Genomic DNA, 15,165 nt, shown 5'->3' with positions numbered 1-15,165 from the left:
TGGGGTACAGTCTTTGCTTCCATCTACACAAAAACGCACGGTGTTCCATCCATTTCGGTAATACCAGATGTGCTAAAACAAATTCAAGATGAATACGGTCCAGAACCTGCTTTAACTCTTGGTATGAAATTACTAAAAGACTTCAAGCAGGTCTCGGCTATATTATTAGCCAACATAAAAGGTGAGGCAGCAAACGTGGCGATCCGCCAGAGGTTAAAAGAGACAGATATAGCAGACCAACCAGCTGAAATTGCAAGAATCATAGAAAAATCCTATGAAGAACTAGGCAGAGATAGTCTAGGTGGAATACCAGTAAAACCGCAACTGACTACAAGTCCAGAAAAAATATTTTTTAATAATAATAATTCACCAAAAAAGAACTGGGATGGAAACAAACAATCCAATCCTAAAGAAAAGAAATTCCAGTCCCGAGGAAGGTCTCCTAGGTGAAGAGAGAAATCTCCAAACCAAAGACAGAGGTCACCGCAGAGTGACCCCTCGGGGAATAGATATAACCTTAGAAATAGGGATAATATTAAAAAACCTGATAGATATCAAGACATTGATACACGTCCCTCTCAATCTTTTCAGAATTCCTCGCAGAAATCGGAAAGAAGAGGACGATCAGAAGAGCACGCCAAGTCCAAAGACAAGGAACCTGCTCAACAAAAAAAGAAATTACAATTTCCAAAAAAGAAGGTAGCCAGTATCAAGGTAGTTAAAAATGCCGAGAATACTGAGGACACAACTGAAAAACGGAGAGTGGGCTCAGACAATGCTAGACAGCGCAGCAGAGGTGAGCATAGCTCGCAAAGTCCTTATGAATCATCTGGAGACAGTGGACACGAATGAATACCTTCAAGTGGAAACTGCAGACACCAGAGTTAGCAAGCCCCACAAGATATACGAGATAACATTACGTATAGAGGGAGATAAGACTAGGAAAATAAGGGGACTATTTTGGGATAACCTCTCCAAAGGCTATGACATCCTTCTAGCTGAAAAAGACTGGCCACCAGAGTTTGTCAGGGAGTGCCCTCATGGCGAAGAAGTAATTATGCCTGCCTTCTCGAATCAAATACCGATTCATAAAAAATACACACTTGCTAGAAAGTGGGCAGTGGCCTTAGCACCTGCTTTATATAAAAATCATGTAGGATGGGATGAGGATTCTCCTCCTCACAAAATCCAGTTAAAATCACAACCTACTGCACAAAGGCAGTACCCAATTAAGCAAGAAGCTAAAAAACAAGTAAATGAAATACTAGATCAGCTAGAATACCAGGGGGTGATTGAAACTTGCACCTCACAAATGAACAATCCTTTGTTTCCGGTCTCCAAACCAGACAATTCATATCGTCTAGTTTTGGATTACCGACACCTTAACACATGTTGCAAAACCTTTGCAGTGCAAAACTCACACAGTGCTGCACTAATGAATAACATAGTGCGCAAAAAATACAAAACAACCTTGGACATCTCCAATGGATTCTTTTGTCAAAACATAGCACCAGAGAGCAGATATTTAACTGCATTCTCAGTAAATGGCACTCAAAAACAATTCTGTCGGTTAGCCCAGGGGTACAAGAACAGCCCGGGGGTATTCTCAGCGAGAGTAACAGAATTACTACAACTATATGATGATGAAGCATTATCTTATGTCGATGACATTTACTTAACAGATGATGACTTGGAGACTCACTTGAAAAGGGTGAACACCATAATACTTGGGTTCGCTGCAGAGGGTTACAAATTCAACTTTAAAAAGTCCAGAATTGCCCATCTGACGGTCCTATTCTTAGGATATGAGTTATCAAGTGAAGGCAAAAGCCTGGCTGACAATTTCCTAGAGAAATGTGCCGTAATCCAAGCTCCTAAAACACTAAAAAACCTACAGTCAATTCTAGGCTTCCTAAATTTCGGAAGAACATACATTGCAAATTACGCAGAAAGGGTCAAACCCCTTTATGATCTAATTAAACCAGACTTTAAAAGATCCAATTGGACTCAAACACACACAGAAATTTTGAGATCCTTACAAACAGACATGCTAATTAAAACAAAATTAGAAACACGTGATAACACACGCAACCTTGTGATCCGAGTCATCCCAGGGAGATGCGGATTCACATACCTGACCTCTAATGAGGGAGAAACGGTACCAATTGCATTCAAATCACACATGTACACAGAAGCTGAACAGAAATTCAGTAATACAGAAAAAATAATTCGTGCAGTTCAAACCGCAATAGCTAGAGAAAAAGACATGGCTGACGGTAGACATATCACAGTCAGAACAGCAGAATCAGCCTTTGAGGCACTAACAACACCGTGTAATTTACCAACAACAACATTGAATCCGGAATGGATACAATGGGTGAACTCAATCACAACGGACAAAGTATACTACTACTTTGATCCAGAACTAGAAGAATTAAAAAATCTAAAATATGAAAAGACGTATCCTCTGCCAATCGACATTCTGCCTCTACGACATTACGCCTGTGTAATCTATACAGACGGACATGCTCAACCCTCCGTTTGGGGAGAACAAGCATACAACCCCACATGTGAGATTACAAAAGAAGTGTGGCGCGGAGGTATATTAAAACCTCTATTAACAAAATCACACTCAGTAGAAACTAATTCAGAACAACAAACTGAAATAATAGCATTGAAAATGGCGCTAGATAATGCGGATCGCGAATTCCCGACACTTATAGTGTCAGATTCATATTACTGCGTCAAATCATATAACAGCGATTTGCAGACATGGATTCAAAACGGTTACAAAGATGACACAGATGCACAAATAAAACAGAAACTGCTCTGGGAACAAATAGCTCTTTTACAAAAAGAACTACCAAAGACTCACGTGACTCACTCACTGAGTCATCAACGTGATGGCGTTCACGTTGTAGGGAATTCATTGGCTGAAACAGCCACAGCGGCAGCCACTAAACCGGCTCCCGTAGTTCGAAAAAAGCGTACATTAAAATACATTGACGGTGAAACATTGCTGGCGGTAAAAACGTCATTAAAAGGCGACTGCTCAGCGTTACCGATCAACTATCCACTCAATTATACATACATAATCGATGCAAACTCCGTCCCTTTTGCTCGAATCCCTGGAGTGGGGGATAGAGTGATTCCAAACATGGACAGGAGAAACTTGTTAATCGCAGACGCACACATGGGCGAGGGTCTCAGACACCTTAAATTAAAAGATTCTCTGGAAGAATTACAATCACGGTACTGGTGGCCAGGCATGAGCCTGCACTACACCATGTTTGTAAAAAACTGCCCAAACTGCAACAGAGATCGCAGTGGGGAGAGAAGCAGTTTAATACCTCGTCGTATCAAGGCAGATAATATTACCAGCAAAAAGAATGGCTTGCGATTAACATATACAGGCTAGTTTCCACTTATAATGTAGATCCTCAGCACTCGGCTGACGCCAGAACTGTTATAAAAGATTTGCGAGTCTTTATCGGCACATACGCAATTGGCATGCTGCATTCGGACAATGGTCCTGCTTTTAGCTCTCGGGCTTATAAGGAGGCCATGGTCAGCATGGGCGTGCAATTGCGGTACTCTTGTCCATTTCACCCTGAGGGGAACGGAATTGTTGAAAGAAAAAACCGTGACATAAAGCAATCTATAACGGCAAAGGTATTAGGTTCGGGAGCTGGGTGGGTCAAACATCTAATAAGTGTCCAACGTAGTCTAAATAACTTGCCAAGAAATTCTCTGAAGGGATTCAGTCCGTACGAATTATTATTCGGAACTAGGATGTTGATCTCTGACCTTGATAGTCAGACTTCAGTGGTAATAGAAAAAACCTTTGATGTCAAAGACCGTTTGGCTATTTTGCAGGACTTAAACAAAACAAGAAAAGACCTGAGCAACATACAGTTAAAACAACAGCCAACGACCACTGAAGAATCACCACCTGTCCCAGCAAGACCTGTCTGGATTCCAAAAGTCGGGGATCTAGTCAGGGAGAAGATCGCGGTAAAGAAGGAATTTGGGCCTTCTTACAGAAAAGCAGTTCCTGTCTTGTCTGTCAACGGGACAAGATCAGTTGTACTACCGCCACTTGCTGGTAAAAAGGAGAACCGAGTTGTATCCATCGACCTGGTAAAACCACAACATGTGGCCAATAACAAACAGTAGGCCAAGTGGACTCCCAATAAGTAGCAGAACACCAAGGTTTGCTACCAGCACAGAGGTCCTAACAAAAAGGCTCATCACATTCGAAACGCCTAAAGAAGAACAAGAAGGACTATGCAACAATGCAATAGAACTCAGACCTCTGAAAACCCAAATAAAGACATTTAGCAGAGACACACCAATCTATACTGAAGTACCAAGTGAAAATGCAAAAAACAGAAATCCTGAACCAATTGGAACAATTGACAGAACTGCATCCGGTTACTTCATCAACTTCAATGATTCCTCTGACGGCTTCAGTGAATCAAAGACACAGCCATCATCAAAATCCTTTAAAGACAAAGCTAAGGAACTTTTGAAACATCTGAAAGAAACATATCTGGTTTCTCCATGGATTGAATTTTGGGTGGGTTTTGGTGCATTTATCCTCATACTTTGGCTCATCATGGTATTTACTTTGGGACGCTTCATTGAGGGAAAATATGCTAAAATGGACACAGCAAGTCAGAACATCAACTTGGTCCTCAAACCACACACATCTTCACACGTCGAGAAAAGAGAACTTTCTTCAGCCAACTTCACAGCCAATCCTATACCTGGTGGGGTAGCCTGGGACAACACTGACTATGAAATTTATGGTCCGGTCGAGATCCTGAAATATCCACACCAAATCAAGATCTCCTTGAGTGACTTTGCAAAACCAAACTCATTTGCTGATGATTGGGACTTCGAAAATATTAACAACATGATGTCTGACTTAGTAATGTCTGCTAAATTTACAAAACATGATTATTTGCAAGGTTCTACAAATTATGACAGTATGTATTGCTATAACCACTATGGTAACCATTTTTTGCATAAATCTGCACAACCTAGAAATGTTTTAAATTATAATCAATGGGAACATTGTGCTACACCTCCAAAAGGGAGCTCAAGAACCATTTATGACAAATATTCATATTTTTCAGGTTTTAACACAAGTAATGCTGAAACTTTTTATTTTAAATTGTCAAACAAGACAGGGATGAAAACCATGATAACCAACACAAAATTGATATATTCAGATTCATTCTTCGAAAAAATGAATACTTTTGGATTTGATTATTGGGACAAAAATGTTGATTTGAAAAGTGTTTGGGGTACAAAAGAATGGCAAGTACAGGGTATAGAAGCTTTGTTTAGAGCCTGCATGATCCCAGAACAAATGATATTTTTAAATGACACTGTTCAACAAACCACCTGTCTTGGCCTAGCCAAAATCAAAGATTTAAATAAACCGTCTATTCCAAAGCCAATAATGTTTAGCAATAACTCTGTAACAGATGAAGAGATAGACGTAAACCATATATTAAACCAAAACAGAACACATCCTGATTGGAAACAATGGTTGATCTGGCCCACAGATACAAATCACTGTCAAGATAGATTCCTGAATAAAACACAGGGTTTCAAAATGACCAGGCCAGACCCTAGATATCCCCAAAGACATCACCCAGGGATAATAACAACCTACAGTGTGGGCAAATTATGCCTTCAATGGCTACAGACTTCCACACTGCCTGAAATTAAGCAACACCTAACTTTACTTACTGATGGTGCTGACTTGCGTGATTTCATACTGGGACCACGCAAACAGCGTCAAAAGCGTTTCATAGCAGCCTCTGTATATGCAGCATACAATGAGGCCTGGAAGGTTACTCAAATTGAGACAGCAGAAAGAATACGGGAAATTGACCGTATTAATTTGGAAAAATCACTATCTGTAGTGGACAATGGGTTAATGACTCTGTCCTCCAGAATTTTTTCTTTGGACAGCATTGTGTCTTCAGCAATCGACATATTATCGCAAGACTTACTGTTATTACAACATGGTCAGTCACAATTGCGTTCTATTGTACAGCTTGGCTGGACGTTACAAAATCTGCGTTCAGGCTATGTGCCTTGGCGTTTAATCAACACAACGTCACTATTCCAAATCTTTAACCTTACTGATAGACAAATCGGTATGGCGCAAAAGGGGGCTGATTATACAATCTTGAGCATTGAAAAACTAGAAAGATTACCGTTGACAATGTCAGAACGACCTGTCAGTGAATGGATAATCCACGGAATCATAAATATTCCAATCTCAACCTTCAGGTTTCAATACTGCCAAAAATATATACAGGCTGGCATGTACGAGAAATTGGGAAAAGGGTACCTTAAAACAACTTGGAACCTGCCCTATTCACATGCATGTGTCAGTAATAAAGGACAGAAAGTGTTTCTTAGTGGCAACAATTGTGCTATGTCACTAAGCGGCACGCTTCTGTGTAACGGAATTAGTTTGCATGGAGCCTGTGAAGGGAATTCATACAACCTTTCATGTCACCAGCAAGGCGCACCTGCAACTGAAATAGAACCATTCTTTCAAAGACTCTATAATGGGAGTTACATTCTTATTGTAGACCGCAGATGTTGTAGTCTTATGCCCGGGACTCCTTATCTAGTCACTACAACGGCGAAGGTCAAGTGCTGTGGACGTTCTTTGTTCCCCAGCTCCTTCCCAGACAGGGAGGCAAGGGCATGGCCCAATTTGAAAATTACTTCTATTCGAATAGATACTTTAAGCAGAATGAAAACAGTGCTTCTACAGACGCCTACAAGGCTCACGTCATCAAAAGAAACGTATGATCTACAAGTCGCAAGGACGACTGCAGAGATACATACATTATTATCGACTAATTCCCCCGTACATTTCGCGGAAATCCTGAGCGAAATCTTAAATATTTCTGATACCACTGGGGTCTCAAAGGTATTTAAGACAGTATTTTCGATGGCATTAACACCATTCAAAGCCATACTGGGTATTTTTCCAGATTTCGTCCATTCGATTTTTGGCGGACTTCCCCTGATCCTGGGACTAATTGCAGGAATCCTATTCTTAGTCCTTATTTTTCGTTATGGCAACCCATGTCACAGATCAAACTCTCGCGACAATGGAAGATACGATCCTAGCCATTGGATACCGGGACCGGATATCAAAAATCCTGGGACTTTCCCGGCTTAGAGACCTGAACATGACTTGGTTTCTATCATTTCGACCAATGTGGCAAAGGTGTGTTTTACCTGTACTAAGGTGTCTGCTATGCGGAGAAGAATGCGTGTTAGACACCTGTCTGACGCTACAATCGGATGCGCCAGTGGATGCAGATACACTGTTGGTTCCTACCAAGGTTCACGCTTTGTGCTGCCCTCAAAGGCTGCCAATCCTGATGACGGCATTCCTGGAATCTTCACCACTACGATTGAAGAGTAGTGAAGTTCAAGATGAAAGCAACATCGAACAGGTACGACCTTCTGTCAGCAATGCGAATCAGAATGTCAATGGAGACAATCATGCGCACGAATGCATGGTTACCCCTATTTCCGACTTAGTGGAACTTTCCCATGAAGCTGTTGACAGTTTTTTCGAAAGCCTGAATGATATGATGTTCTCTCCAGAACAGAAATAGAGACTTTTGAGTAAACTCGCACACGGCGTTCCCTGAATTCGGCCTTCAACTTTAAAAATAAAGTTACATGAACAATTTCACTCCAGCTCACGGACAGCAATATTTTTCAGCAAGCCCCTTAAAATATTTTTCTACATATTTTTTTTCCCGGGACACTGATCTTCTGCTTAAAGTAAGAAACTATTCCTAGAGAACTAAAACATTTCTATTTTTAGATACTTTATAGACTTTAGCTGCTCGCTGGGATGTTCACAAATATTTTATTATGTGATGAAATGGTCTCGAAATTCCTTTCTGTATAGCCATATTAAGAGCCATTTCATGTGTATTTCTCATATACCAATAAGCAATAATGCATAAAAATGCGTGTTTACTTTTGCATTTAATTCATAGCTTAAGTGCATACAATATATATGACTGCAATTTTTCAGTATATTTGAAAATTTCGAAATGCATTTATGTATTTTGGGGTGGTAAGGTATACACTATACTCTATAGTATGTTGTACTATGTTATACTATGCATAGATTAGTAGATATGACCATAGTTAGCGTGGAGTGGGTGTCGTGTATTTCTATAGGTTCTGAATCAGTCCCCCTATTCCTGACCCTATTCTGGTTAAACTAACTATCAAGTTAACTAACAGTCAGCCCATGAGGCAAGAAAACCCCCATGATGCAGATACCGTTATCTGACGCAGTCACACTACGGCACAGGAACGTGTTATCTGATTAGGTCATAACGCTTGAGATCTAATTAGACAAGCGACATTCCTCCAGCCCCTGATAAGGCATACGACGTTCTCATAACAAATCAAACCTATGACAACCTGGATAATCCGTGCGGCCATTGTTTTGATTTCACAGAGAACTTTAGTAAAGAATGTGCTAACGAGCAATTCGTATGACATCTTTATTGACGTATCTATGTCCATCCTTACGTCAATCTCGGCACCTTTAAGGTATAAATATTGCCGACCTTGCCCTATGCAAACACACGCGTGGTGACAAGACGGAGCAGCCATACTTGCCGAAGCCGAGAGCAGAAGCAGACCCCGCTGGCAGCAGCCCCGCCTTCCTGACGCGCTGAGAGACGCGCTGCTATCTCAAGCCGAGAGACCCAGCACCGGCGTTTCTGGGCAGCCCTCGCAGGCAGCCTGGAATATCGAGAGCAGAGAAAGAGATACCATTCCTCATTCATCATTCATCCTAACTTCCAGGTACAGAACTGAATAACCCCTCACAGAGAATTCTTTAGTTATTCACTTGGCAAAAACAAACTTAACTTAAACTGTAACTTTCTATTCCCGCCCACGCATTAGACTTAGGTCAGGTACACGGGGTAGGCGTATTTAGAAACACCAGTTGAGTACGTTTAGTCAAATGTATATGTGTATGTAAATATATTTTAATCATTTTAAACATCATATGGCTCAGAAACCATATCAATGTTTTTACAGTGTTATTTTATACTATTGCTTTTAATGTATGCACTTTACTTAACTATAAGTATTGCAATAATATCGATCCATTTCTCATGTATGAGAAAAGAGACTGATCAATAAATAACACCTTTTTATTGAACACGCCCGTCTCCTCCTTTTCTCTACAATCTGATGAGACTAAGAATGCACGTACTGACTGAGTAAAATAATTGCCTTGTGCTCACACGACTCTCGAGATTGACTCTTGATTAGGGGAGAGCAAAGTTGTCATGTTCTATGGTTGTCAGAAACTAAATCCCTTCTTGTCTAATCAGGGGAGTTAATTCCTTCCTTGAACATTCGAGAAAGTTTCTAGCGAACTCTGAGCTTAGCTGGCAAACCCAAAAATTAAGTCTAATATCGACAGTAGTAGACCTAGTTAACGTCTGGTCTAGGCCTTTACTGCTGTAGGTACTATTCCAATGCGCAGAGCCTATTGGGAAAATAGGAGCTACACTACAATAGAAAAACTGGAGAGATTACCATTGACCGTTTCTGAGAAACCATCAGTTGAATGGATAATACATGGCACCATCACGATACCAGTGACAATTTTCCAGTTTCAGTATTCCTTAAAACACATACCAGCAGGCCTGTATGAAAGGTTGGGTAAAGAGTACATAAAGATGACCTGGGATTTACCATACACACACAAATGTTGGAGTGGGGAAAAGGAGGTATTTCTTAGTGGTAAAAATTGCAAAACCAGGTTAAGCTGTACAGTTCTGTGTCAAGGCATTAATTTACATGGAGCCTGTGAGGGTTCTTCAAACAACCTATCATGCCACCTGCAGGGTTACCCAGCAGCAGAGATAGATCCATTTTATTGGCATCTTTCCAATGGAAGCTACATAATGCTGGATCATCACAGCTGTTGTGGAATGATGCCAGGGACAGCCTATCTGGTTAGTGTGTCAGCCAGGGTCACTTGTTGTATGCAAGTATTGTTTCCAAAAACTAAGACAGACGGGGAGTCGCCACTATGGCCGTCACTGAACATCTCTTCTATACAAATTGATACTTTAAGCAGAATGAAAGCCATTCTTTTACAAAAAACTGTGCCACTGACCTCATCCAGAGAAACATATGATCTGCAAGTTGCAAGGTCCTCTGCAGAGATATATGCATTATCAACAAACTGTCCCATACATTTTTCAGCAATGTTAGGTCGTATCTTAAACATGTCTGATACCAGCGGTATTGTACATGTATTTAAGACGATTTTTTCGGGATTGTTAGCACCCTTTGAAGCAGTCCTGGGCATTTTTCCTAACTTCGTGCATTCTGTGTTCGGCGGCCAGCCTCTCATCTTGGGACTCGTAGCAGGGATACTATTTTTATTCCTCCTGCTCCGTTATGGCAAGTCCAGCCGCCAGCGATACCCAAATTACCATGGAGAATGCTATTGTGGCAATGTTGTATCGTGAAAGAAAAACACATATCCTTGGCATGGCTCGTTTGAGAGATCTGAATACCACATGGTTCCTGTCATTCAGACCAATCTGGCAAGATTGCATCTTACCTGTTCTACGATGCCTGCTTTGTGGAGAGGAATGTGTGTTGGATATCTGTCTAACACTTCCATCGGCAATGCCAACGGATGTTGACACTTTACTGGGTCCGGTAATGGCTCATGTATTGTGTTGCCCCCACAGCTACCAATCCTGATGACGGCATTCATTGAGATCTCACCGGCAATTCCAGCTGAAGGTGAGATACGCGGCCCAACAGGCACACAGGTACCATCTATTGCGAACATTGCTAATGCGACTGACGCTGACCGGGATGTTTCACATCTGTGTACAATTGATGAAGTGGTTCAACATTCATCTACTGTGGTAGACTATTTCTTTGCCAGTCTTGACGACTTAATGTTTTCTCCTGACACCGAGAATAACTTTTGATGTTAGCACACAGTGTTCTTTCAACTCTGAAATTCGACCTTCAATCTTTTCAAAACAAAAAGCTTCTAACTTTGGACCTCTATTTTTCTATGATTTCACTTGACTTTTTTCCAAAACACAATGAACTTTGGCAATCTGCTTAAAGTAGAACTATTCTTAGAGAACAAGAATTCTTTGAATACTTCCTAGAAACAATATTGACCTAAATTCGCAAACCAAAAATAGCTTGTATATTTTGCTATGGGATGGTCTCTAAAGATTTTTTCTGTAACCAAGAGCCATTTCATAAATGTAATTTCATGATTCATTCAGTTAGCATTTCCCATATCATACTGTGGGCGTACAATGAAATCATTGCTTTTAAATACGTTCAGTACAAATGCTCATTTTTTCGTGTGCAACCATTTCAAATACATTTTATATGTACTTTTGGGTGGGATTGTAAACACATGCTATAAGTTTTAGTGCTTGAACTTAGCTGAACATGATAACGTGGAGTCGGTGTTGTGTAACATTTTAGGACCCTATTGTAATTTTCCCGATTCATGCCCTTATATAGGTATAAATCACCATATCCTTACATAGGCATAAGAATCATAACCATATTTAGACATAGCTCACGCAGTCCAAATACGGCAGGGTTACTTCCACTAGTTCCAAAAATCTACAACGATTTCTTGGAAAACTCTGCTTCAGCAGCTAGGGACTTCCCCTTGCTCGAATACTGACTTGTCCAAGAACTCATGGAGTTTTCAAAGAACTGAGACTCTTTGATGACGTTATTATGTCCAACTTTACGTCAAACTCGGTACCGTCAAGGTATAAATATGCCCACACTTGCCATAGCAAACACACGGTGGTTTGAAGCAGTTCGACTATCTACTTGCCCGACGAGCCCTGCTACTGCATGTGCCGAAGGAAGCCGCCCCTTTTCAATATTCAATAGCGACCTAGTAGACAAAAGTCCTACGTCACATCTATAGGATATATTATTCCAATGCGCAGAGCCTATTGGGAATATAGGAACTACACTACAGCTTGTGCTGAATCACTCAACCTAAAGGTGATACCTCCCATTCACTTATCTAGTACTGAGACCATTCAGAACTGCCCCTGACATCAACAGGAGGTGGTTACTCAGCATCTTCCGGGGAATTACAGCAAACATGACAGAGGAACATTCTGAATGGAGGTTGCCAAGGCAAAAAACACAGGTTTCTTTTAAGGTCAGTCTGCTTTTTACATATGACGCACTACTTGAAGCCGCTCTAAGTGGGGGAGGTGAGCTCATACGAAAAAATATTTCTCCTTTCAGGAAAAAAAAGAAATAGAATTGAAACTCTAGAGAAGCTAATCAAGCCTGGAGAAAGGAATGAGCAGGAACTACTTGTGCCTTTTGACACATATGTGATAGAGCAGGCTTATGCACGTGGACAGACGCCCACACATGGAGAGCTCCAAAACATTAAAAGTGACAGCATTCTTTTGAGAGAGGTTTTTACAATCCTAATCATACACAAATTGTGAGGGCTTATGGACAGTTGGGTTCCTACCTACTGTTCTACCAAAATCACCTACAGGGTTATTTAAATAATAAGAGGAGACACCTCACCAACCAAATTGTGGCATGCTTCATTATTGGCATCTTCTCCCATTCAGGTAGGTGAATACCACCCGAATGGACTCTACCAAAAGGTGGAAAGACCAATTCACTGGTGAAGATAGATTTATAAAAAATATTTTTGGAAGATGACTTTTTAAATGTTACCTCTGCCCTGCCGGAAGTTCCTGAAAGCTAAATTTGCATTTTGCTCTCGCTTCTGCCAGTATGTAATTTGCATTTTAATGGGTGTGAATGAAGTGTGAACTTGCTCCCAGGACAGGAGCAAAATGCCTTGGGTCTGGTGAGGTGCTGTTGTGCCTGTGACAGGATGGCATATGGGCTAGACTAGAGGACTTGCTTAACTTCAAAGAGTCCTACTATGTTACAAGCAGATGTAGCTAACACTGAGGCCTGCACCAATCTTTTGTCCCTCCAGACAGACCGCCCTCCATCACAGCTGTGCCCCTAATCACATCACAGTGTTCCATCCTGTCATTTTCGTATGACATTGGGGGCACTCTTCAAAGATGGGCAACCGAACGCCAAAACAATTTGTGTGTATCCACTGTCTGGTTGCAGAAAGCTCAGCTTTGTCCTACAAAATTTCTGTATCTGAGTTTGCTGTAGGTAAATGGACCACCTAGAACTGGATTTTAGAGCTAGATATAGAAGAACACTATGATTAGCATGGTATGCCACACCCATGCACACTCTCCCCCTCCATCTCTCCTCCCCCTCAGACCCCAAGTTTAGTGTGGCCAAAGGTAGGTAGGTAAAATACGTTTATTGGGTCACTTGTCCATAAAACATTCCAAACAATTACACTTCACTTGAAAACCATTAAGCGTGACCAAAGAGTTTAGCCATATTGAAAATGCCCAAAGCGAGTAGGGTTAGCCCTAAGAACCATTACATTACTGGTTAGGGTGTCCTCCGCGGTCATTCTCGCCCACCTGCTTGAGCCAGGTATAAATGTGGCATCTCCAAGCAACCACCTCAGAATACTCCTGGACCCGTAGAAGATCAGGAGAGGACTGAACCTGCTGTTTGGGACCTGAGAAGAGCATGGAAGACTGGACGTGCTTCCCTCTTATACCCAGGACAAAGAAATGGACTCCAGGGGTCATAAGGCTGGCCGCATGTTAAAATTACAGGGACAAAACAAGCTACAAGAGGCCTTTTCCTGCAACTGCCCAGCTGGCCAGTGGCTTAACTGAACCTGGACTGAATGCTCCTGTAGGCCTCTGACTGACATCCTGTGAGTCAGCTGAGGACCTCTGGTGGAGGCCTTTAGAAGTGTACTTGTGCAGAGGACGAAGACTTAAAGGGCTAAAGCCAGAACATAAAATCTTTGACTAGGACTAAACTGGTTAGTATATTTGACCTGCACTCCAACTCAGTTAGCGTCAAGTTGCGTCTATGCCCTTTTCTACCACGACCATTGGCTATCATTGGCACTTTGTGCGTCTTGGAGGTATTTCTACTGAAAAAATTTAGATTTCATTTCTCTGGATGCATTTATTGGATCTTTGCCATTTTGATTTCATTTTCTTTACTAACTTTCACTCAATTTGTATCATTCCTTTTGGGATTTTTCTTTTTTTTGCATTTTGACTTTATTACTGTTTTATTACTGCATAAATACTTTTTACATTGGTTCTAAATTAAGCTTGTCTGCTCAGCACTATAGCTAACAGAGGGTTGATTTTTGTTTATTTAGTGACGTTAGTGGTTTAGTGTGACAAGGATTGTGATTATTACTTGAGATGGGTACTTACCGCCTCAACTAATAACCCACTTTCAAACAGTAGCTTGCTTAGCTTTTATTTCCTTTAGTTCTAGGTTTAGCCCTGACATTCCTTTTAGGGATCCAAGGAGAATACAGAAACAAAAGACTGTTATACATAGTAAATGTTGAAAGAGAAGCAGGTGTCACTTACCGGAAAGCATTTTGCGGGTGCTGAGGGCTGACTAGGAGGCAATCCCAGGATCGAGCACTTGTATTGTGGTAAAGGACGATCCGTCCATCTTCCCTACATGGAGAGAAGGAGGCATACTCCGCCAGGGGCACTTCCCGCACCCGGTAGGGGTTTGAGAAAAGGTTGCCGACACTGCTCAGTTTACTGACCAGCTGCCCAAAAAACTGCATTGTCACAAGACCTGGAGACAAAGAGAGAAGGCACAAAAAGTACATTAGCAGACAGTGAAACTAATACATCTAAAAGAAGCTTACACTATCGCAGTCAAAGTTTCAGGTGCAAAGGTATCAGAGAACAAATCTGGAGCCCTCCTCAGACGGGACTCTTGCACATGCATCACTTTCCATTGACATCACTAATCTAAAGAGAAGTCAACCAACATGTAAAGTCAGAGTGCAAAGGCTAACCATCACAGCACTCATCCACATAAGGGACCTATGTGAATGTGATGAGCCGGGACTAATACAATCAACTGAAGCCCCAAGCGAATACCTGCAAACACCTGAATCTTTGCAAATCTGCCCTAGCC

At 41.4% G+C, this 15,165-nt stretch overlaps 1 protein-coding gene across 8 annotated transcripts in view; it reads right to left on the bottom strand.

The window, feature by feature from the left end:
- Positions 1–15,165, bottom strand: part of PLA2G6 (phospholipase A2 group VI) — a 593,695-nt gene that overhangs the window by 312,529 nt on the left and 266,001 nt on the right. For 6 of the 8 annotated variants that reach the window (XM_078683792.1, XM_078683782.1, XM_078683788.1 and 3 more), the window contains one exon: positions 14,598–14,817. In XM_078683792.1, coding sequence (XP_078539918.1) covers positions 14,598–14,806 — 209 coding nt within the window. In that variant the 5' untranslated portion in view covers positions 14,807–14,817. Of the gene's footprint in view, positions 1–14,597; positions 14,876–15,165 lie in introns of all 8 variants that reach the window. The other 2 variants (XM_078683798.1, XM_078683803.1) reach the window with 1 other exon arrangement.

This window comes from Lissotriton helveticus, chromosome 1_1 (assembly GCF_964261635.1).
Source record: "Lissotriton helveticus chromosome 1_1, aLisHel1.1, whole genome shotgun sequence".
NCBI lineage: Eukaryota > Metazoa > Chordata > Amphibia > Caudata > Salamandridae > Lissotriton > Lissotriton helveticus.
Note: the sequence above shows the minus strand (reverse complement) of the source record. Positions and strands in the feature narration are given on the sequence as shown.